This window comes from Diospyros lotus, chromosome 12, assembly GCF_014633365.1.
Source record: "Diospyros lotus cultivar Yz01 chromosome 12, ASM1463336v1, whole genome shotgun sequence".
In the NCBI taxonomy this organism is placed as follows: Eukaryota; Viridiplantae; Streptophyta; class Magnoliopsida; order Ericales; family Ebenaceae; genus Diospyros; species Diospyros lotus.
Genome location: NC_068349.1, coordinates 10,391,167 through 10,415,899, shown reverse-complemented (window position 1 = coordinate 10,415,899; position 24,733 = coordinate 10,391,167). Strand labels below are relative to the sequence as shown.

General features: G+C 34.6%; 1 protein-coding gene across 1 annotated transcript; it reads left to right on the top strand.

The window, feature by feature from the left end:
- The first annotated feature begins 13,376 nt into the window (after positions 1 to 13,376).
- On the top strand, positions 13,377 to 23,767 carry LOC127786849 (GATA transcription factor 26-like). The gene is made up of 8 exons (XM_052314545.1): positions 13,377 to 13,907; positions 16,384 to 16,752; positions 17,531 to 17,963; positions 18,459 to 18,531; positions 18,992 to 19,095; positions 19,479 to 19,668; positions 19,775 to 19,886; positions 23,137 to 23,767. The coding sequence occupies exons 1-8, from the start codon at positions 13,868 to 13,870 to the stop codon at positions 23,439 to 23,441; spliced, it is 1,626 nt and encodes a 541-aa protein (XP_052170505.1). The 5' UTR covers positions 13,377 to 13,867; the 3' UTR covers positions 23,442 to 23,767.
- Positions 23,768 to 24,733: the final 966 nt, after the last annotated feature.

The following is a 24,733-nucleotide window of genomic DNA, read 5'->3' as shown; positions in this document are numbered from 1 at the left end:
TATCTCTTGTATTATATTTTAAATTTTTTGAATTAAATTTATAATTTATCAATAAATGTTTACAACTTTGAATCAAATTTATTAAAAAATATTATAAAATAATTTTTCTCAAAATTTCAAAATAAACTTGTTTTCTATTTTAAGAAACAGTTTTTCATAATGACAAAAATAACACATTTTCAAAAATCTCAAAACAGACACTCAAAACACAAAACTCAAAATAAATTCAAAATTTAAAACTCAAAACTAAAATACAAAGAGAACACCACCGAAACTTTTGGAAAATTTAAGGAATGAAATACTTTAATGGAACATCAAACTAGGAAAACAGAAACGAATTTGAGAACCGACAATGGCCTAGAATATTGTAACCATGAGTTTACAAACTTTTGCAAGCAAAATGGAATAGCTAGGCATAGAACTTGTAGTGAGACCCTTAGCAAAATAGAATTGTTGAGATGATGAACAAAACAATATTAGATAAGGTAAGATGCATGCTGAATGAAGTTGGTCTGTCTAAGAGGTTCTAGGTTGAGGTTGTGGCATGCAACAGCCTGTTATCTGATAAATAAATCACCTTCATCAGCCATTCAACTTAAAATCCCAAAAAGTAAGTGGATTGGAAAACTCCCAAGGTTAGATCACTTAAAACCATTTGGCTGTATTGGATATGTTCATAAGTGTTGAGACAAATTGCTCCAATCAATCTATTGTGTATTTTGATGTTTAACAAAATATAATTTTAGTAAAACTATTTTTAGTATATTTAAATCTCCTAATGAATTTTTGATATGTCTTATGGTAGAAAACTTATTTTAAGTATTATAGTATTTTGTGTATCAAAATGAACCAAGAAATGCTATTTATTCTAAGTGGAAAATTAGTACATTATAAGGGGACATATAAGAAAAAATTTTCTTTTTAGGAAACTATCTTCCGATATTTTGATAGCTAATATTCATTATTGTTAAAATAATTTTTAATAAATTTTTCAAGAAATGGAAAGTACGTATTTTGGAAGTGTTAAAATCACCAAATCCTGAATTTGTTCTAAAACCAAAATTCTACTTTCTTATTGATTTGGATTTTTATTTTTTAAATATTTTTATTGAATCCAAATGGAGGGTACTTTCTTATTTACATTTATGTATTAAAGTAAATAGAAGGTAAAATATAAATTAAGTAAAATGTAGACATTTACTTAAACTAAAGAAATGTAAATATCTTGTAATGAATTCATGTTATGTATTCTATCATCCAGTAAATCTTTATTTTTCTAAAAATCAGGACTAAGAGTCGACTCTCAGTAAGGGACAGTCGACTATGTGTTATGCAGAGTCGAGATAGCTGAGAACAGGTTTTGGCTAGTCGACTGTAGGCCAATGATAGTCGACTGTCAGCGTCGAGAGTTGACTTCCAGCTTCAACAATCGACTATGGTGTCATGGAGTTGACTGTAGATTAGAACAGTCGACTACCAGACTTCAACGGTCGAATTTTTCTAGCCGTTACAGGTCGTTTGGAAGCTCCATTATAAATATCAAGAGGAGAAATCTAGAGGAGGCTAATGCTCTATCATTTTCTATCTTTCTAAAACACACCCAAGCTCTCAAGCACTCAAGAAAAGAGATCCAAGGCTCAAGCTCAAAGATATATTCTTTGGAGCCCAAGGCAAAGGAGAAGAAAATATTCTCTCCATTTATGGTAAATTATATTTGTATTCATATTTGGCTTGTATAATTGTTCTTGTATTCATATCCATATTTGTCCAAGATTGTTGGACTTAGGATTGCATTGTAACTACTTTAATTTGTAGATTGTGAGTGGCATCCTAGAGCCCAAGTAATCTAGGTGTATTATTGTGTTGTAATAGTTTTCGGGGTGAGCTAAGGGGAAAATCTCGGTGTTGTGTAAAAGTTCCCTAGGTGAGCTTGTTGGAAAACTTAGGTGTGGCTTTAGTGGAACCTTAAGTGTCGGGTTGACCTTGAGAGAGTGGAGTAGTGTTGGAGACACCGAACCACTATATATTCTTGTGTTGTTATTGTTGTTTGCATATTTATATTGCTATCACACCAAACAACATATATATTTATAACAAGTATTTTCTTTGTATAAGAAAAGCTCAAGAGTTTTTAAAAGAAAAGAATTCGATTTAAATAAGTTTTTAATCACTTGATTCACCCCTCTTCTTGAGTGGCCATTGTATTGCGTCAGGGACCAACAATAAGAAAGAAGGAAAATTGGATCCAAGAGCCAAGAAAACCATATTTCTAGGATACCCTAAGGGAATAAAGGGCTATAAGCTCTGGTTAATAGAAGAAAATAAGATAATTATTAGTAGGGATGTAGTCTTTAATAAAATGAAAGTTTGTAAGCAAAACCAGTAGGTATCAAAGAACGAGAATCAAACTGATAATTTTCAGTTTGAGGTGGAAATAAATGGAACTAAAAAGTGCCAAAATTACCAAAATAATGACCACTTAGCATCACCTAATTCTTATGCTACATTAGATTTCCTAACTAAGACCCTTAGTCATGATACAAGTCCTAATAACTTGTCCTATTCACAAACTTCACCTAACGATGATCAAAATCTAAGGGATTATATCTTATGAAGAGATAAGATAATGAGAGAGATAAGATCCCCGTCAAGGTATGCTCAAGCATATTTTATTGCTTATGCCTTGAGTACATGATATTCAATAGAATTGAATGAGCCTATACCAGTTTTCAAAAAGCTTGTTAATCTAAAGATAAGGCTTACTGGTTTCGGGCAATGGGTGAAGAGATGGATTCTCTCAAAAGAAATGAAACATGGACCTTAGTTGAGAGACTTCCAAATCAACAAGTGATAGGTTGTAAATGGATTTACAAAAGAAAATTGGGAATCCCGAGAGTTGAACCTGCCAAATTTAAGGCTAAGGTAGTTGTAAAGGGATATTCTCAAATTGAGGGTATAGATTATCATGAGGTGTTTTCACCCGTGGTAAAGCATACCTCAATTAGACTGATCTTGGCCTTAGTAGCTTTATATGATTTAGAGCTTAAGCAACTAGATGTTAAAATCATTTTTCTCCATGGAAATCTAGAAGATAGAATATTCATGGAGGAGCCTATAGGATTTGTGAAGAAGGGAACATAGCATATGGTTTGTTTACTCCAAATGTCTCTATACGGTCTTAAACAATTACCTAAACAATGGTACAAAAGATTTGATGAATTCATGTCAAAGAAAAGTTTCAAGAAATGTAACTTTCACCATTGTGTTTATTTTAAACAGCTAAATGGAAAGCAATTTATATATTTCTTAATCTATGTTGATGACATGTAAGGAAAAGGCAATGATAAACAAACTGACCTTAACCCTCAAAGCATAATTTGAAATGAAAGATTTAGGGAAGGCCAAGTGTTGTTTCCCAAAATACATCAATAGAAATTTTGTAGTGTGGGAAGGATCTGAGATGACTGGGTAGTGCCAGTAAGTGGTATCAATGCCTTGAAACCGTCATCAAATCCAAGAATGAAAAAAAGACTCGAGGAGGGTGGTGGTGCTTTGAAATGATACTAAAGCCTTGAGGGTATGCCCTAAAGGTATGTTAGTGCCTTGAAAGTATCTCCATGCCTTGAAACAATATCACTGCCTTGAAAGTATTTCCATGCCTTGAAGGTATGTTAATGCCCTGAAAGTATCTCCATGCCTTGAAATAATATCACTGCCCTAAAAGTGTTTCCATGCCCTAAAGGTACGTTAATGCCCTGAAAGTATCTCCATGCCTTGAAACAATATCACCGCCCTGAAGCTGTTTCCATGGGACATTTAAAAAATTATACCCTATTAGAATTATTTTATTAGGGCATTTCATCAAAGTGTCTCATTAAAATTATTTTATTAGGACACTTCAAAAATTCTATCTTATTAGATTTTTCTATTAGGGCACTGCATCATTGTGTCTCATTAGAATTATTTTATTGGAGCACTTCTTTAAATTGTGTCTTAAAATAGTATTTTATAAGACACTTTTTAAAAAATGCCCAAAAAGAATGCCTCAACAAGTGATTTTTGTTATAGTGTGATATTTATTTTAAGATTTTCTATCACATGTACAAATGCTAAGATTATATTTGAGGTTTTCTAACTATTGTATAGAAACTGGGTTTATAATCGAGGTTATTAGCTTATGAACAAAAGTTGGAGATTATTTCCTAATAAAACCTTCAAAAAATACCTTGAAGAGAGAGAATACATACTTTTAGAGCTAAATCTCTATAAAATTTGGTGTTATTATGGTTGTGTTGCTTTCTTGATTATCTTGACAAATTAAAATTAAACACATACATCAAAAAAAGTTTTTAAAAGGAGAATTAAATTTTTATAGGTCCAATTTATCTATTCCTGGAACATTTTTTGGGTACCACCATAGCTTTTATAAAGTCTCCCTATTTCTTGTATTTCACGTAAGATATTGTTTGTTAAAATGAGTAAGGTAAGGTTGTATCAAGATAAAATTAAAATACTTTTCGAATTAAGATATATAATAGTCAAGATAAGATTGAGAAATATTCTAAATTTTTTATTAAATTGATTGTTAATTTTTTTAGATTACATTAGAAGACATATACGTCATTTTTTTTTATCTGTAAAGTTCAAAATATAATTATCTTGAAAAAGAAAAATAAACATATATGAAAAATATTAGATAAATTTAATAAATAAATTAAAAAAAATAAAAATTTAAAATATTTTTTATATTTTATCATTTTTAATTTATATCTTAATTAACAAACACTACTAAAATAAACTGCCTTTGTGCCGCCACAAATTATTGCCATGGATTAGATCTAACTCAATCGTATTGGAATACCTGCCACTAAAATATTTTCCAACTCTATACCCATACAAGTTATATGTCATGGGGTTGGAATCTAAGTGGGCCCTAGGAAGTTTCTTTCTCTAAAGGTTCCTATGTACCCTTCATCCATCAAGACTCGGTCGAACGAGATAAAGTTATGGGAGAGGCTGTTGGGGGATGCAAAAGGGGTCACTCCCTAGTATTCCAATTTTTTTTTATTACTTTTAGTTAGCCCTTCAAAAATAAATTTGTTTTCAGTTTAGCCCCCCAAATTTTTTAATACGTACAGACCCTCAAAAAATTTGTCCCAGCTAATACAATTAGTAATGTTAGATACTTTAAAATTTTAATGTTAGTTATGTTTATATTCCAAATCACAAATTATAAGTGTATGTATCATTTGCACATGAAAAATAATTAACATGTATTAGTTTATGACCCATAATTGGACAATTAGTAGAATCATTTTGTATTAGAATGAAAGCATATACATCCCCCCCTTTCCTATTCCCAAAGTCTAGTCCTTGATTCCTCCACTAGAAAAAGTTAACCTAATTAGCTGAAATGTTAAAGTCATCTTAAATTAATGAGAAGTATTAAAGTCAAATATAAGTCAATTGAAAGCCTCGATCCCTCAGTGCAACTCAATGTTGAATTTTGGCCCTGTCATTTTAGTTAATTGAGATTTAGGGAGAAAGTGATAACAATCCTGTATCTACTAGTGCATTGAGTTTAAGTGAGTTTTGTTTGCCAAAATGTAGCCTTCCTCTAAGCTAATAGTAGCATTCAAGGCTCTTGAAAATAGAGCCAAATATTTATATATTTTCATTTTAGCCTTGTAAACACAACTTATACAATATTTTCATGTTGAGTTCTAAAGTTGAGCTATGAATTTTTCAAATCTCAATTTTGTACTTATAAAATAGCCTACACAAATTTTATTTCCTTTCATATCCTTTATCCTTTGTTTTATATATAATATTTATATTTAATTTTATATCTTTTTTAGTCTTTTTACTATCTTAACTCTCCTCAACTCAAATATTTATCAAATATAAACTTTTAAAACTCACCTCGACTTAACTATCTTGCCAAATACTTTTTTATAATCAAACTTTTCTTACCTGACTTCACTAAACTCACCTTATTTCACCTCATGCCCAAAGAAATCCAAAATAATTTTGTTGTTGTAAAAAATATAACAATAGAAATTTCTTCGGAGCGAGGGAAATCGTCATCTCAAACCGAGTGAGATGTTGGTCTTTAAAAGTATAACCGTTGAAAGGGCTCTCTTTGAGATAAGGCTTCCCGAGAGAAGAAAACTACGGAAGGGCTGAAAAAATCTTGCGAATAGGGCCCCTCAGAAAGGAAGCATCTCTCGAAAACATACGATAGGCCCGGCGCTCGAACTCGGTAAACGACTTTCGGATGGGGTCTGAAACATCCCTTGAAGAGGAATCAATTGGCTTTCTGAAAGAGAATGAGTCTTTTTCGGGAAGGTGCTTTAAGGGCTTCAAAGAGAACACGGGTTCTCTCGAAGGGACAATGACGACTTGGGCTTAACTTCCGAAAGAATTGCAGCACGAGACAAATATTAGAAGGCTTGGGGGAAGGATCTCCCGCAAAGACCCTCCGACGATCAAATTAATATGGGAAAAATGAAAAGCTCACGGAAAGAAATGTAAAGGACTTCAGAAAGAGAAGTTTGAGATAATCAATATTCGATTATCAGATGTTCAGATCTCGTCAATCGTGTTGTGCATTGCCTTTTATAGGAATTCAAATCTCCATGATTGATTGAGACACGCGTGCAACGCCTTGCTGGCCTCTCGAAGATGCTTTTTTGAAAGGCTTTCCGAGAAAACAATTTTGTGACTATGCAAAGGTATCTATCCGTTCTTTCCCAAGAAAGTCTATCGACAACTACCGAAAGGTCCCCGAGAGCTCTCTCTCCGAGATAACTCTATTGACAAAAACTCTCTCAAAAAGAGAAAGGGGTACAATAATTTTTATATTATTTAACTCGTTTCATTTCATGTTCGAGCATAACTTAATTAAAGTTAAATTAATTAGACTTTTTTTTTTTTTTGCTTGTTTTTCTGAACTACAAGAATGAAAAGAACTCAATTTAGTTTAATTACTTTAAACTTTTACAACTTTCTAATCCAATACCTCATACTTTGTAAGTGTTGTAATTATATGGTGTCACTTTCACAGGGAAGGTATAATTTTCGTCATTATCTCTCTTTTTTTAAAATATTCTTTTGCTAGTGCTCTTCTTTTTTATTTTTTTAATTTTAGCATAAAAAATTGTATTTTTTTTTAACAAAAGTTGACGACCTAATATAACTACCAACCCCTGTAAACATATGATATATTGATTGAAAAATATTAAATCAAGTCAAAATAGTGAGATAAATAAATTAAGTTAATAATAACCAATGTTTAGAAAATTAGAACAAATTAAGTATTGAACCAAACCAGCCTAATGGCTGGTTTCAATTAAACTGGTTCAACTGGGTGGTGCAGTTCAATTATCATAAACAGGGATAGTAACCACTAAAGTGGTAGCTCAAATGGTGAAGGTGTATTATTGTTATTGGAGGTTGAGTCTTTGAATTATTTTCCTAAGAGACTCATTGTTCCACCTTCTATATGTCTGGTGGTGCCTTAGCCATATCCTTCATGGATTTACTGGGGTATGAGATTCCTAACAAGGATTTTACTTAGAAGATCTGGAAGTCGTCCATATAAAAAGTTTGCAGGTAAAGTCATTTTAGGAGAAAATAAATGATGGTTAGGTGCTCCAAATCCTTAGCATTTCCTTGGTGTCCTTCATGTTTAGAATTTTTTTAAAAAAAAATAATAATAATATTGCTTCCAATGGGAGCATATATGCTTTGATCCCAAGAAACAAGTGTCTCATCAATTGCAATCCTGATAAGAGCCCACCATTTCTGCCATTGATTTTGTTAGGGCATCTGATCTTTTCAATCCCTAATATTTTACTAATTTTGCCAATTAGTCTTCAATGGCTTTGTCATCTGACTGAGTCACCTCCCCATTTTAAGTGTAAGGGGGGGGGCTTACATTATTAATTCTTGTCTCCTCCCACTTTGACCTTAATTATTCACATTTATGCAACCACTGTTTATATCTAATTTTTGGCATGAAATTTATGTATTATTAAGCTTCATGTTTCTGCTTTCTGGGAAAATTGTCTTACATAAAGCAGCATGTACAACCCAAATTCATTAAGCCAAATTTAGAACTCTAGAAAATGGCACAATCTTTTTCTATGTAGATAAATAAAAAATATCCATCGTTGTAGCTACATGATAGTTACCCATTCTACTAAAATATCGTATCTCTTGATTATTTAATCGACCATTTGTTATATAATTTACAAATTTATGATCGAAAAAAATTGACGACGCCATTTTTGGATGATGTTAGAATAAGTTATAATATTTGTGGTCAAAAGTTAATGGGCATTTAGAAGGGTTTTTTTTTCCACTTAAGAAATAATATATTTTTTAAAAAATTCATGTAAAGACTTTTCTTCCTTCAACTTAGAAATCAACTATCTAACTTTTAAACCCTTTTCCTTTCACTGTATAAAGTTCTTCCTTCAAGTCATAATGAAATAAAAAAAAAAAAAATTCTCGAATACTTATCATCTTTACATCTAATGCAAGGTCTCATCAATCCAGCACTGTGTCCAATATATATATATATATATATATGTACAATAATACTAAATAAAACATATAAATAACTTTAAATTTATATAAAATTGCTCATTTATGTAGATTATTATGAATATTATACATGTTGGTCTTCTCATTTAGCTACTATCTTTGATTCATCTAGAAATCAAAACGATAGATTCAGCATAAATAAGTGGAATTGACAGCAAAGTCTTCACAAACTGCACATTTTTCATTTCAAAGCTAACAAATGGAAAAAGAAAAAGACACAAATGGAAATGGAAAGGAAAGAAGAAAGAGATTCATACAAGGAGCAAATTGAGAATTTTTTGGCTAAGAAAATTAAAGATGAGACCAATGAGTTCATGTTATGTCGTCATCGATTAGTTTGGTTTGTGTTGTTCTCATTTCTTAATTGTTGAATATTCTATTTTATGTTGATATAATTATATAAGGGTATGTAGACTTTTTTTTAATTGACAATTTTCTTACGTGTTTATATAATTTTTAGAATGAATTGTCGATGGAGCATTTATACTTTGATGGAGTTAAATTAACTCTCCCACTTTTTGAAATACTATATAAATTCTCGTATATTTGGGTTTTATTTGTTTGGGAAAAGTGTTATATAGTTTTTATATATAACGATTTATTGGAAAGATTTTTCTTAAAATGTGTTTTTCTATTGTTTGGCTATAGTCTAAGGATTTAGTGTTTGATGTCTATGATTGAATAAAGAGAAAGACATGGAAAGAAAGAGAGACCGAATAGAGAGAGTTAGCAAAGTAGATGGTACACGGTGATGTAGATGGTGACTCGAACAAATATGGCAAACAAAAATAACGATGGTGAGGCAGATATTAAACAAAAATAATGACGAGGCAAATGGTGATATAGACAAAAATGGTGGTGCAAACAAATGAGAATGGCAAGGCAAATGGTGGATGGATGGTAATGACGAACACAAAATATTGCTGATTGAAGCATTTAAGGACAAGAGAAAACGACTTCTTCCTAACAAATAGAAAGTCATTTTCTCTAACTTGTGAGTTGTTTTAACTTAAATTTTTTGGTTAACTTTTGAGTTTTTCTACTCCCAAACATTGGAAAGTAGGCCCAAACAAATGGCGCCCCATATTTGTGACAAAATTTGACTTATTTTTTTAAAAGTCAAATTAGTCCTAATAGTTTTAAATTTGGGGTAAAAAGCAATTGAAGTATAAAATTAAAAATCCTATAAACTCAAATTAAACCCAAACTCACCCCAAATTAAACCTTAATGCGAATCGAACTTGATTGTCGTGTTAACAAAGCCATTTGATAGTAGTTTTACCTAACCTTGCCCATATTGAATGTAGGAACCCTAACGTTATAGTATATGATGTGAATGTAGTTTTGATTTAAGTTTGGTTTTGAGACCTTAGGTTTAATTAGAGATAAACTTAACTCTATTAATGAAATGCAAACGTCATTAAATAACATTTAGACAATTTAGATTATAAAAACTAAAGTTGCCTTAAATTTAAGAAAGCACAATCTCATTTGGCACCTTTAAAATAAAGCACTAAAATAATCTAAAAATTAAAATATAAGAAGCAATTTTAACACCTGGCCACACTGAAGTGGCCATACCGAAGAAAGAGAGAAAAACCCAAAGGTTGAAGTGATGCAACAATGCCTGTCTGCCATTGCTTTATTATATATTCTATTTTCATTATTATTAGGCTAACAAGTGCTTGCTGCAGACCCTCTCTGCGCTCACTCACTGTCAATGGAGGCTTCGCTTTGGTCAGCTGAGCTGAGCTGAGGTGGAGTGGGGCTGGCAATGGCATTTCCCTGGCTTTAGTCTTTGGACACCCACGTGGATATAGGCTCCCGCCTCCCCAATCAGGTCTCTCCACGTGTCACCACACGCACACACATATACACACAGACATTGGTTGGAGATATTGATGGTGGCTGGCTCAACTCTAGCGTAGAGGTCAAAGAAAAAAAGTGGTGCATCCGGCGTGCATGAGCCAGAGCCAGAGCCAGAGCCAGAGCCAGGAGGCGGCCCCCTGCTGGACCTAAAAGCCATCGACGTTTTGTGTTGGTTGCGTCACTCCTTATCCATTGACCAAACAACATAAATAATAAAAGGAAATATTTAGTTTATTTTATTAAATTTATTTAATTGTAAAATAAACTTTTACTTATATACCTTCAGTGATTAAACATATATAAAAATAATTGAAAAATTATAAATTGTATATTTTTGACTCACATAATAATAAAATTAAGACTTTATATGTATGTTACAGTATTAATGTTATAATTTTAAACATATATTGAAGATTGGATAGAAGATTATTATAAATTGATAGTATTTTTAAATTTAACGTGGATAAAGTAATTTATTAGTGGCTACGTACGTATTCAGTCATAATGAGGGGAGAGAAGAAGGTCTCAACACAAAGTGAAAGGAGCAATGTATATATATAAGTATGATAGCCTAATAGGGGACTAGTCTGTAATCTCATCAAATCATGTTCGTTTTGTGCCCATTAACTATTTTACAATATCTTACCTACGCCGACGTGCCAAATATCAACAATAAAATAATAATTTATTTGTTCAATAATTGACAAATCATGTAATATTGAGAGAGCAACCTCCTCTGCATAGTGCTAAAATCCCCAACCTTAAGGATTTCACACAAATGAGAGAGGTAAATTACGGTATACGATAGTCTCTAAGACATGAGACATAATACATGATACCCACAAAAAATTATCCTCACAAAAGAATAAAATTTTTACGTAATTGCCATAATTCAAACCTACATCATTGTCTGCAGTCTATTACTCGGATATCAATTGTGCTATACCTGTGGGACAGTATCTCGAGAGAAACCTATTGAGATAAGTAAATAGTTTTAATAAATATATATATATTTGTTTTTATAGTTTATTTATCCCTTGAAAAATAGGTAAATATATAATTAAGCAGATACATCATCTAAGTTTGAAAGCAGCTAATGCATAGGTCATGGAGCTCTTATGACTAATAAGAAGAAGAAGTCATAGATTAGATCCCACCAACTGGTTTTGAACTTTTGAGATCTGTTCTGTTCTGTTCTATTCATTCTTAGCTTTGGGTTGGGCTGGGGTGGGGTAGTTGAAGGAAGGAAGGGATTGCTTAGGAAATTCAGTCAAAATTCGAGGGAAGGGTATTTTTGACAATTCGCAGTTCAATTATGAATATAAATGTATGTAAGACCAAAGAGGTTCTCGTCAGGTCATTGGATGCACCGCAGATTAGGTCTCTCTACCCCAATAAAGACAGCTTCAGTTTCGTCTAAATAATTATATATATATATATATGAAAATAATGGGATTATTCCCCTGCGCCTCCTCACTCCACTCCAACAATGCACCTTAGCTGCGATCCCCCCCACCCCATAACAAAAGTCTTGATCAAAACCGTATGATTATATTTCTCCCTTGTAGGCCGAAGAAACAGGCCGACTATTTTTTTTATTTTTGTTTTTTAAAAAATAAAAGTAAATATTTTAAAAATGAAAACAAGTACATTACAAATCTAATTAGATCTGAGGGTGACAGAGACAGAATGGAGATGGATGATTAAATATAAAAGAAAGAAAGAAAGAAAAGGAAATAAGCATGTGAAGGAAGGGCAAAATAGGGAGATCACATCCATCGATGCCTTTCGCTTTTTAGCCTTTTAGACCCCATGAATTGAATTCTTGCATTTGTTGCAGCAGCCCAAATTAAAACCGAAAGGGGGAAAATAGAAAAATAGCAAAAGGATATTAGGACGAACCGACCGACGGGGAAATCAATCACGAAACTCAGATCAGATCGACGGTCCTCAAACCTCGGCCGTTCGATCTGAAACACTTTCTCCATCATGATGCGCGGCGTTATCTCTCTCCCTCTCTCTCTCCTTTTTCCTTTTTAAAATTCTTTTTCCGTGTAATTTTGTGAAGAGGAGAAGAAATTGGGGCGCAGTGCCTGTCATGAGGTCGACCCCCTAAGTGGAGTATTTTGACAACAAGGCTCTGACCAATAGCTCATCAGGGAGGTGAAAAATTCATGCCACGTGGTACTAGATCGAGACGTATATGGTGATTGTAATTTAATAATTATTATTATATATTCATTTTTAACCTAAATTACATAAAAATTAAATAATTTTTGTCCAAAGAGAATACCGTTGAGCTAAATTGGTCACAGCTCTATAGATTTTTAAGGGACCCAGACAAGGTCGTGCAAACCCAGATCAACGGTGACAGATGTGGCTGTGATATGAGCTCGTACACGGCTAGGTGAGTTTGAGTCAGGTATTTCTGCAAAAAGACCAGGATATCACCATCATGCCACAATACACACGCAAGTTCATAAATATTAAATACACTAAATTTTTTTTATCAGAACAGAAAAAGAATTGAAGAAGATACAAGGAGAGAGAGAGATAGAGGAGGGGGGGGGGGGGGGTATTAATTCTCTTTGTTTCTTTCTCTGTTTTTTTTTTTAATTTTTAATTTTTTCTATTGGCTCATGGGTGAGGCTTTTTCCCTTCCCTTCTTTTCTGGAAACAATACTTTCTTTCATTTTCTCAAAAAATTATGTGATGGGTTTGGGTGAATAAATAATTTAATGAGTTACCATGATAGATTGGAAAAGGAATTTAATATTGGGAGTGCTACTGTTAAAAGGGAAAATAGAGAGAGAGAGAGAGATAGAGAGAGAGAGATTTGATTTAATTAGAAAATAAAGCAATTGGGGAAAGAAAGCTGAAACATTTACTTGATATGCAATACAACAAGAAAGAGGTCATATTGACAAAACTCAACACCCCCCTCCCCTCCCCCTTTAACCCTTTTCCTGATTTCACCTCCCTTTCCCAACCATTTATTCAAGACGACTCCTCCAATGGTCTTTTCTCTTCCCCATTGGGTTGTACAGATTCTCAGCTGAAATACCCATCTCAATCCCCTCCCTTCTTGTTGATTTTTGCTGTTTACAGTGGTTTTTGTGGGACTTTAAGGAACAGACTGGTCTGGGTCTTCTGGGTTTCTGTTTTCTTTTGCAGGAGTTTCTTGCAGATAACCTCCCAATAAACCCAGTACTATCTATCTATCTATGTATATGTCAAAAAGCGGGTTGTAGATAATTATCAATTTTTATCCTATTTTCTCAATTTTCTGGGTTAACTATTTTCTGGAGAAATTGGCTTTACTTTTCTCCATTTCCTTCCAATTTTGCAATTTTCTGTTTGAAACTAAGGGGAAGAGATAAATAGCGACATGGGCAAGCAAGGACCCTGCCATCACTGTGGTGTCACAAGTGAGTTTTTTGTTTCATCCCCAAAAATTTAGGGGAAAATTGCCTTCTTTTCAGGCTGTGTATTTCTAATTTTCCCGTAATTTTTGTCTAGTGCAAATGGTCTTCTGGGCGTAGATAATTTGTTCAATGATGAAGATAATACCCAATCTACTAGTTTGGTCCTAAAAGAAACTAGAGATATATGTGGCGTTATTGTTATTCTGTTTGTAATTTTGTTGTTGGGTTTAGGCTTTTGACAAAAAGGCGTCTTTGAATCTTTGATATCAGACATAGTTTAGTTTGTAGTTTGTGTATCAAATTGGGTCTTTGTTCTATATTTTTCAGTTTTTCCGAAAGCCCTCATTGGTGGTTTTGAATTCTCCATTGACTCACTTGCGCAGATGCCAGGAATGAAATCTGGGTTGGAGTATTTTGAGGACCGGGCAATTTCAGGGTCTATTTTTGGTTCTATTTAGTTTTTCTTTTGCCTTCTAGGGGTTTAAGTTGAAAATGAATGCCACTGCTGGAACAAACCATAGCTTCTTTTTCTTCTTCCTTCCTAAATTCTTGATGCAATTGGAAAAATGTGTTTTTTCATCTGGTTTTGTGTTATTTGTGGTTGTTGCCAGTTTACTGGATCACTTCTTCTCTGAACTAGATTCCAGGGAAAACCTTACTGCCAAGCCATCATTTGCTCATATCACCATCTATCACATCTTTATCAATGCTGAAAATTTGCTCTTGATTGTTTTCAGCTGCTACCACATTCCACATTCATTGTGAATGACCTCGCAACCCACAAAATTGCTCATTTTGAATCATATGCTTCAGTTTTTGTTGATTGAGAGGGTTATGAAGGGTTTACCTTTAAACTATTCAGTTCAATTGATACTTGGGGTAAATTTGTGTTTTGATAGGATCTCAAATTAGAAATGAACTCATGCCTTTGGCATTGCTTTATTATCCTGTTGGGTTTGTTCATTATCATATACTGTAGTTTATAGTGCACTTGCTGAAGTCTACTTTATCAATCTATTTACGTATCATTGGTGCTGGAGTACTAACAAGTTCACTCCAAGCCGTAATGCTTTATTTTATACATTTTGTATTTGGCTATGCAATTCATCCTGCCTGCTTTAACTTCAAGTGGTCCTTAATTCCAATGTTGTCGTATGTTTTCTTATTAACTTTTTATGATAATGCTGGTGCAATATGGGCAAAAAACAAGTTCTTTTTTCAGTTGCCAATGGTTGATACTAACACACCCTTACCGACAGACTGAAAGTTAAAATGGAACTGAGGTTCAAGCTTGCTAAATTATTTTTTTGTTTTATATAGACTGAAAGTTAAAATGGAACTGAGATTCAAGCTTGCCATTGACCAACATACATACTTCCAAAAACCTTGTCATCATATTTCAGCTCCATTGATGCTTTCCCTCTGTCAATCTTAGGGTAGTGGTTCAAGTATTGGTTTCTCATCTGGCATTTTATATAAAGTAGGAGACCTCAATTCATTTTCTAGAAACATCATTATTCTGTTTCAGATTTAGCTGAGGATGAAAGAATGGTTTTGCATTCCATCCAAAGGCGTTGACTTCATGCTTGTTGGTTGTTAGCTTTCTCTGTTGATTTATTGTGCCTTTTCCCTATCCTTCTAACTTGTCCTAATTGTTCAGGGTTTTCTGTTTGTATCAATTCTGAGAAGAATGAAATATGAGTAGCAATTTGAATCTACTGAATCTCATAATTTTGGACATGGTTTTTCCAAAGCAAGTGAATTCTTAAAAGTAGCCTTTTTAGAATATAATCTATTCTAGACTTGTAATGCATCTTCAGTATGTTTACAGCGAGAATTTTCTATATGGACACTGTCTTTTTAACTATCAAATTGTGTTTGCTAAGGTTTTCCTTTTCACGACTAGGTTATTCTGGTCTGTTTTTAATGCTTTAATGCAGTAATGCATCGGTTCTGTTTCAAATATATAATTCATTTGAATTATGTAAAAGCAGTCCTACTGAAGTCACTAGTGCATTCCACTGCATTCTGGTATGAGAGCTTTGGGAGTTTATGCTATCACGAGTTTCATTATCCAGTTATGTTTTAAATAAAAGAAAGAACTAAATGGTGTGTGACATTCAGTGTGTGTTTAGTGCATGACAGTTATGTATTCAAATGGTTACCGTGTAATCATTGTATGTGATGTCTGCCTGCAGTGGTGACACTATATTTCTGTAATAATAACAGTATCAGAAATGTTTAACTTTGGGAGTTCTCTATAATTTCTACTACCTTCACTCTCCTGGAATAATCACCACCATGCTACTTCTCATTCAGTAGATGCTGTTGTCGTGGTGCATGTGTGTTTGACTGAATTTCTCTCAAGTACAAATAAGCAGTTCCTCCTTTTATTCATGCTTTCTTATCTTTCTTCTGTACTTACTCTTTTCCTCCAGAAGTATTCAGTACTATTACTGACAACTAAGTGGTGCTACAGGCACGCCTCTTTGGCGAAATGGGCCGCCGGAGAAGCCAATACTGTGCAATGCTTGTGGATCCCGGTGGAGAACAAAAGGAACACTTGCAAACTACACTCCTCTACATGCTAGGGCAGAGCCTGATGAATTTGAGGATTACAGGGTTTCAAGGGTGAAGAACATATCTATTAAGAAGAAAGAATCAAAGGTGCTAAAAAGAAAACAAAATTATGATAATGCAGTAGTTGGAGGAGTTGACTCCAATTATAACCTGGGCTTGCGTAAGGGACTAGATGATGATACTAGTAATCGATCAAGTTCTGGGTCTGCCATATCTAATTCTGAGAGTTGCGTACAGTTCGGCTGTGCAGATGCAAGTGATTTGACAGGTGGTTTATTTGCATACTCTACTAATTTATATGATTACTGTTGCTTTCTTTTTTCTATTCTCTAATTCGAATTTCTTTAGAGGTCTGCTTTCCAAATCCAAACCCGCCCCACAGTGAACAGAAACAACATCACAAGCCTTAATCTCATTATGTGGGTTCAATTATATGAATTCTAGCTCACTAATCATCTAACCCACAGAAAAGAAAAAAAAAAAAAATAAAGAGAAGGGGGAAAACTTTGGGAGAACTGTGCAAACAGAAAGAGATGGTTAATGAGAGGTGTATAACTTGGCTGTAGGAAAATGTGGTGCTCACTCGAATTAAAATTTAGTCTGCAAGACAAAATAGTGATGCTGTGTATAAAATTTTACTTTCTTTATTTTTTGTTGGTCTTGCCAAAAAGTTGAATTGATGATTGTTTCTTCATTCTATGCTATACTGTTTCATTAACCATCTGATATATTCTTGTTATTTTGTTGTCATGGGCCAATGGCATGGTTGAACATGTTCTCGTTTCAGATAAACAGAGAGGAACCCGTCTTCTATATTTCACTAACGTTAAGCAAACTATTAGTTCCACTAATTAAATGTTTTTGTTTGTTCTCTGCCGACACCACCCCCCTTCCACTAGTACAATTATTGTTCTCTCACCCTCCCCCCATAGTTTGTTACACGTTAGATCCCCATCTACATTCTGCAGAGGTGTAATAATATGCTTGTGCTACTTAGTGACAAGTTTTACTGACTCTGGAAGGTGCTTCCTGATAATTGTACTCAGGTCCATCCCAGTCCATTGTGTGGGACACAACAGTACCTTCCAAGAAGAGGACCTGTGTTAGTCGTCCAAAGCCATCTCCAGTGGAGAAGCTTACTAAAGATTTATATACCATCTTACATGAACAACAATCCTCGCATTTCTCTGGATCTTCTGAAGATGATTTGCTATTTGAGAGTGACAGACCTATGGTCTCAGTTGAGATAGGACATGGCAGTGTTCTTATTCGACATCCCAGCTCCATAGGTTGGGAAGAGGAATCTGAAGCTAGCTCTCTGTCAGTTGACAACAAACTACAACAGGCAAACGAGGCTTATTCAAGTTTGACTGCCCTACCTGTAAATATTGATAACAAGGGTGTCAACTTCCGAGGTCTTGGGATTGAAAGGGGAAAGAAAACTACTGGGCAAGGGATGCAACAGGAGCAAATAAAAAGGTGCTGCCTTTATTTTATTATAACCACAAATAAAGTACAATCTGTGATAAATCAGGAGTAGCAGGTTTCCGGGAACCTGAATTTGTAGGTAATTGGCAGAATGACCTCCGATAGATGTGGGAAGTGTTCCACTTAAATGATAAACACTAGGCTTGTTGCCAACCGGAATGCAACAATTTCTTCTTTTCTTTTTAAAAGGGAGAGAATTAATCTATTTTATGCTGTTTGTCAGGGCACTGCTGAATTTTTTGATGGAAATCCTGCTGTCCTGCTATTCTAAATCAGCAGTGTGTTGAGTCCAAAGTGACTACTTTACCCAGGATAACAATTGGATAAGCCATCATATGAACTTTTTACTAGGCAAAAATGTAATTTATTTGAATATGTCTGTGTGCACAAATTTATATTTGATCGTTCAAGAATAACTGGAAAACCTTTGTTGCAGTAGTTAAATTTCTACATGTCTATTTATTCAGCTTCTGTTTGGAATTGTAGGGACAAGGCTCATATTGAGAAAATACAGCTTCTGGGAAGTCATGATTCACCACTTTGTTATGTAGATCTAAAAGTAAGTTGCATGTCCACACAGTTTCTGAGATATGTTATCATCTACTTTGGGCCTAATGGCTTTATTTGTGTTCATTGTTGTTGAGTCAAACATCTTGATGTCTGGGAAATTATTGTCATTGAGTATTAATTTGTGTTCTCTATTTATATCATCTTTTCATGATTAATGCAAATGTAAGAATGCCCCAATTAATCTGTATTCAGATGTCTGGGTAACTGCAACAATCTTGAACTCTTCTCTAAATATTTTTCCTGACCTCCAAGCCTGAGATTTGAACACCCCCCAGCAAAGGAAAAAATAATCATCAGAAGAAAACAATTTCTTTTCCAGTTGTCCATGTAATGTTTTTGAAATTCCTTACTTGGCATAATGGAATGATCTGCTTTAAGTTTGTTGCTGTTGTCAGAATAGGTTCTCGCTTGAACTATGTAATTTTGATCATTGTCCGTGTTTGTCACAGGATGTTCTCGACTTTGATGTGTTTACCAGTCACCTGACAAGTGAAGAGCAGCAGCAGTTGCTCAAATATCTCCCTCCTACTGATACCAACAATGTTCCTGATGGGTTTGTACCTTGGTCCATAATGTTTTCAATTGTTGTGTACAAGCATCAATATAGTGGTGAATTGATACTTTGTAGTGCCATTGAAAAACTACTAAAATTTTCTTACTAGTGATATTTTGGAAATTTTTCTCATCCATTTTGGCAAGTTCCATAAACTGATATTTTGTGTTTAAGTGATCCTGTAATTGGTACTAGAATGAATGTACCAAATTCTTATATGTGCATAAATCAATCACTAGATGGTCCCAATATTTTAAATGCAACAATGCTATATATGCCACTTTTGTATTGGTCATTGCATGGGTGCCTGAATGGGAACAATAAATTCGTCTATCTGTAAGTGGATAGAAACTGATTTTTCCCTGTTTGTTTGCCTTTTACAGCCTTGAAAGCATGTTTGCAAGCCATCAATTCGAGGAGAACCTATCCTCCTTCAGGAAGCTGCTTGCAAAGGGAGTTTTTGATCTTTCTTTCTCAGGGATAAAAGCTGAAGACTGTGGGATGTTGAAGAGGCTTGCATTGAGCAATTTGACAAAGTCAAAGTGGGTGGAACAATATAATAATCTGCTCAAGGTATGAGTTGATGTTTAAAAAATTTTTTGTTTCTAAGAAGTCAATCACTTTTGTTTTCAAAAGACTTTAGAAGTATATTAGTACTAACATTCCATATTGACTGTAGGATGTAAAATGTAAAAGTAGTGGAGTAGTTCCAAGAGTACCTAATGCCTTTGCATCTGGTAATCCAACAAATGTGAAAAGATTGCGTGACGGCCAACTTCAACATCTTCCAGGTTAGCTAATATGTTTCTTGAGAATAAATTATTGGATGATTTTTATTTTGAACTTCCTCCTGGAAAGGAGGTGCAGCTAACTAAGGTTGAACTGACATTGCAAGAGACCCTCATCTCATAATTAGACTGAGATTTTTTTCTTAAAGTGATAGAAAAGGACAAATGGGGATCCCTCATATTGTAATCATCACTTTTTTGCTCTTCATCCATTTCAGTACATTGGTTGCAGGCGTGCCTTGTAGTTTTTAAATATATAATGAACTTAAGTATCAAAATCCTTCAAAAATGGGTGTCATGGTTTTGTCTAATAAGATACAGGCGTTGCTGCTGATTAATGGAAGTACTTCCCCCCCCAATCCAGCACATTCCATACCCGGTACTCGTCAAGGTAGTCACAGGAGGCATGGCAATTTCTACCCGATCAAACAAATATCCTACAAATCTGGTCTGTTTGGGGTGGGTATGCATTTAAATTTTATCCGACAGGGTGGGTCTGGACTGGGAAATAAAAAATCCATGCAGGTGGAAGTAAGGTGTGGCGGGAGGTGCCTCGACCCATATATATTATTAATAAATAATTGAATTTATTTTATTATATATGTTTTTGTTATTATGTTTATATACTATGTAACTAAAGTCAAGCCCAAATCATATTCTCATTTATTCACCAATTAAGCCTAGCCCACTATTGGGGCCGCAAATGAGTCAAGCCAAGCCAAGGAAAGCTGAGCTTTGCTTGGCTCAGCCTTTAAGAATTCTCCAGGGATAGAGCTAGAGCTTGAGCTGATTTCCAACTCAAATATAGGGTTCGAGCTCATATTGTTAAGAATTTTGCTAGGTTCAGGCTTAGGCTCGACTCAGCTTGTTTATATTAAACAAACTTCAAAACAAGCTTTTTTATAAGCCCTAAATCAAAAGCATGTTAAATTAGGTATTTTTAAATTATATATATATATTTTAAACTAGTAGAGCATATAAAGCTAGTATATTTTAATATATATTTAAAATTTAAATAATATAAATAGTATGACAAAATAATATAAGTTGTAAAAAGCACATTATTTAGAGCAAGCCTATAAACGAGCTTGTTCACGAGCCCAAATTGGCCAAACACCCTAAAGCTCAAGCTCAGCTCATTTACTAAATGAGCTTAAAAATTCTGCTCAAGTTTGTTTGTTTAACTAAATGAACAAACTTGAACAAGTCTTAATTGAGCTATTTGCGAGCAGCCCTGTTAATTTGCAACCCTACCTACTGCCAATAGGCCCAGCAGTCTATGAAATGAAACAAATTACAAAAGTCAAATGAATCAAAATTGAAAGCAAAAGTTACAAACTCTAGTTTTCTGTATATTTATGTGTAATAGTTTTGTTTTTGTTGGAAATATCTATGTTGTATGAATTATATATATATAGTTTATTTCCTTGCTATATCATGTGTTAAATTTGGATTGAGAATTTGAGATAAAATTAAGTAAATATACAATTTAATTTAAAATGAGTGGGTACATTAGGAAGGGGGTATGACTATAGGTCATGGTGAAGGTATATCCAGTCCATATTTGGTCAATTGCCATTCCTACCATCCCTAATTCATAGGTGAAAGGTGTCCTTAAGGCGCTATGACATTATATTGCCCGAGGCACTAGGCATCCAAAGAAGCACTCGCCTGACTGAAGCAAGGCGCTAAATTGTCAAAAAATTAATAAACATATTTTACATTAAAAAAATAATTAGATAATGTGTCTTAAGACTTCAAAAATACTTCCAGATAGGAATTCTTTTAATAAACATATTTGGGATCTTGCAAAAGTTGATAATGTCCAAATAAACATCTTTTGGATTTTGGAAAAAATTATATTTCTAGGCTAGATCTTTTTCCCCCCCACTTGCACTTTATGAAACAAATTTGAAAGCAATTTTTTGTAACAGTAATAGCAATACTAAAAAATAAAAAATGTAATATACTAGCAAATAAAGAAAGAACAGGAACAAAACTTATTGCATAATAAAGTAATCATCAATGGAAAATTATAAGCCTAAAGAAAGCAGCAAACAAGAATTCCAAAGAGAAGAAACATAGAGATTGGGTGTCAGTTGTGTCACTAAGCCACAAATATTAGGCTAGAGGGAGAATCAAGGAGAGGATAGCGATGAGAGGCGTTGCCTACAAACATCTTGTGTACCGGTGAAGAGTAGCAACTTGGAAGTTTAACCATGCTATGAGTTCATTGGCGAGTGACTTCACATGCTGGAACTCCTCGGCGCGTGAAGCTCTAGCTGACCCCCAATGGGTCATATCTCCAACTCACCTTCTTGTGATACATCATGGAAGAAATTGGGATGGTAATTTATTGTGATCATGTGAACAATAGCAATGACTCGGCAATTTCTTCCTTTCTCATTTTGCTTCTATTTTCATCTTTGTTTTCAGTTTTTAAATGCCTCTTTTAAATTTTAGGGCCAATTCCTACTTTCTTTTTATGCCTAGGCGAGCATCGTTCAACACTTTTTTAACCTCCTCTGAGGCGCTTGCCTAGGGGTTGTCTAATTGAAGTTGCCTTGCCTAGAGGTAGCCAAGGTGCTCCAATGGAGTCTTGAGGAGCCCAGGTGCCTAGGTGAGCAAGGTGCTTGCCTTTGATTGCACTGGTGCTCTTTCTATGTTAGAGACAACTAAATTTTTCATTCTTGTAGTCCATGTGAGATAGCTTCACATGATCTAGTGAAGGTAATTGTTCCATTCTTGGCTGCAATTTTTCTCCTTGACATATGTATTAGTAATTATATGCAATATTTCCCCTCAAATCTGTACTATTAATTTTAGAATTTGAATGGCGCTCTTTTTATGGTTCAGGTTTTATGATGGATATGGACGACCTGTCACACTTACTTACATCATTTATAGTTTGGAAATATAATCACTATGATACTTCTTAATCTGGGAGAAGTCAGATTACGGACACGTAATTGGCATAGTGGGAGCTGTAATGCACTGTCAAAATCCCATACACTGCATCCTTGCTAATATCATAGTAAAGAAAAGGAATTATGTAAATGTATGGGACGGTTGATACCTAAAACTCTATTAAGATAGGAGTTTAAATTGAAAGGTAATAGATTATATGCAATTATGGGAACATTTGATTATGTGGAATGAACAAAGAAGGCAACTATCTGACCTCCATCTCTAGTTCTTAAATGATGATGTTTGCTTTTGCTATTCTTACTTGGAAACATGATGCATCTTTCAGGAGAAAAGACGACAATGAAGAGCCCAAAAAGGGTATTGAAGGGTACCTATGAACACAAAGAGGGGATATGCAACGATGGCTCTTGCTTTAGTCCAAGAAGTCTATTGATGTTGCCTCATGACAATAGCTCTGTAATGCTGGATTCTTTCCAGTTTACGGGTGAGAGTTCTGATCAAGATCTGTTGCTGGATGTCCCATCCAATAGCTCCTTCCCAGAGGCAGAGCTGCTCCTCCCGGCTTCAAGTTTTGGCGTCCAAGCAAGCACTAGTAGTAGCTCCATATACCCACAACTTGTCCGACCATGATGGCTCTCTTCACGACACTACTTTTGCAGGTCTATTTAGGTGCCTGTTTTGTTAAAATGCATATTTGGATCCCGCATGGCTTGCAGTCCGAACATACAGAAGTATTTATGTGAATTGAGGTTTGATGGTTGCCTTTTATTTTCTTGGCCTATATGAGCTTGAAGTGTTAAGTCGATGCGTTTGGACGGGCTGTTTTTGTATAGGTGACTGAAGATTGTAAGATGTAGTCCAAATGCAGTAGAGGTGGTAAGTTGCAGAGTCTTTGTATGCATCTTAGCCCTTGACTTGCAAAATTACTACCAGATAACCCTTCTGTTGGCTGCTTACTGTGGTCTTAAAAGTTTACTCTTCCCAAATAAAAGAAAATGAACTTATGATGTGCATATAAAGGAAAGGGAAATCAATGCTTGTCTGTTCAAAGGAGGATGCAAAATGACTGAAACAGTAAGGGCGCACTTGGATGCCTTTGCTTGGCTGCACTAGCGAATAGGCAGGGAGACATATAACGTTAGTGATTCATGGCAATGCCACGTATTAGAGTGTGGATGGTTGCACAGAGAGAGAGAGAGAGAGAGAGAGAGAGAGTAGGACAAAAGGAAAGGGACTCACTCGTCGCTGCCTACCATCATTATTGTCAAGGAACATGACCAACCGTTGATGAGGTGCGAAATCATCTCTCTAATTCCCCCACTTGGGTTTTAATCAAAGCACAACCTTGTTGAGTTGGGATTGAAGGAGAGAGAGAGCGCTATGGTTGAAGTCTTTCATTGCTCCCAATGAGGTAGACGATAGCTATAGAGATATAGGTGAAAAGGGAGAGACATAGGGAGGAAAAATAAGGAGAGAGCTACCCCAACAATGAGGTATAGGGAAAATAGAGAAGAAATAAAGGATTTTGCTACTTTGCTCAAGAAGGCTACCAAGCTACTGATTGACCCACACCAAAATGGCTAAAATGTCTTCACCTAAATTGCAAAATTGCTTGCCCACCAGCCTTGGCCATCTCTTCTCTCCTTTCTCTCTCCTTCCCATGATTGTCTCCAGCAATCGCCTTTCGCTAGTGTTCTCTCATTGTCTTCGTCTCACCTCTTGCTCGCCAACCGCCGTTATATCCTTATCCTTCTTTGTGGATGCATAGAAAATGCAATGATGATCGACACGCAAGAGGCGAAGATGGTTACTGTAGGTATCCATGAGAGAGGAGACGGCCAAAGAAAGTAATTGCAGAGGGCATTTTCGTTATTTTGGAGTTTCTTGGTAACCCTTTTAGTAAAAATAACAAAATCCATAAA

What these genes read in the sequence shown, in the direction of transcription:
- LOC127786849 (XM_052314545.1), top strand. Translation starts at nt 13,868, where the DNA reads ATGGGCAAGCAAGGACCCTGCCATCACTGTGGTGTCACAA. An exon ending in CCATCACTGTGGTGTCACAA is followed by an intron (nt 13,908 to 16,383) that starts GTGAGTTTTTTG and finishes GTGGTGCTACAG; the next exon opens with GCACGCCTCTTTGGCGAAAT. An exon ending in TTTGTTATGTAGATCTAAAA is followed by an intron (nt 18,532 to 18,991) that starts GTAAGTTGCATG and finishes TGTTTGTCACAG; the next exon opens with GATGTTCTCGACTTTGATGT.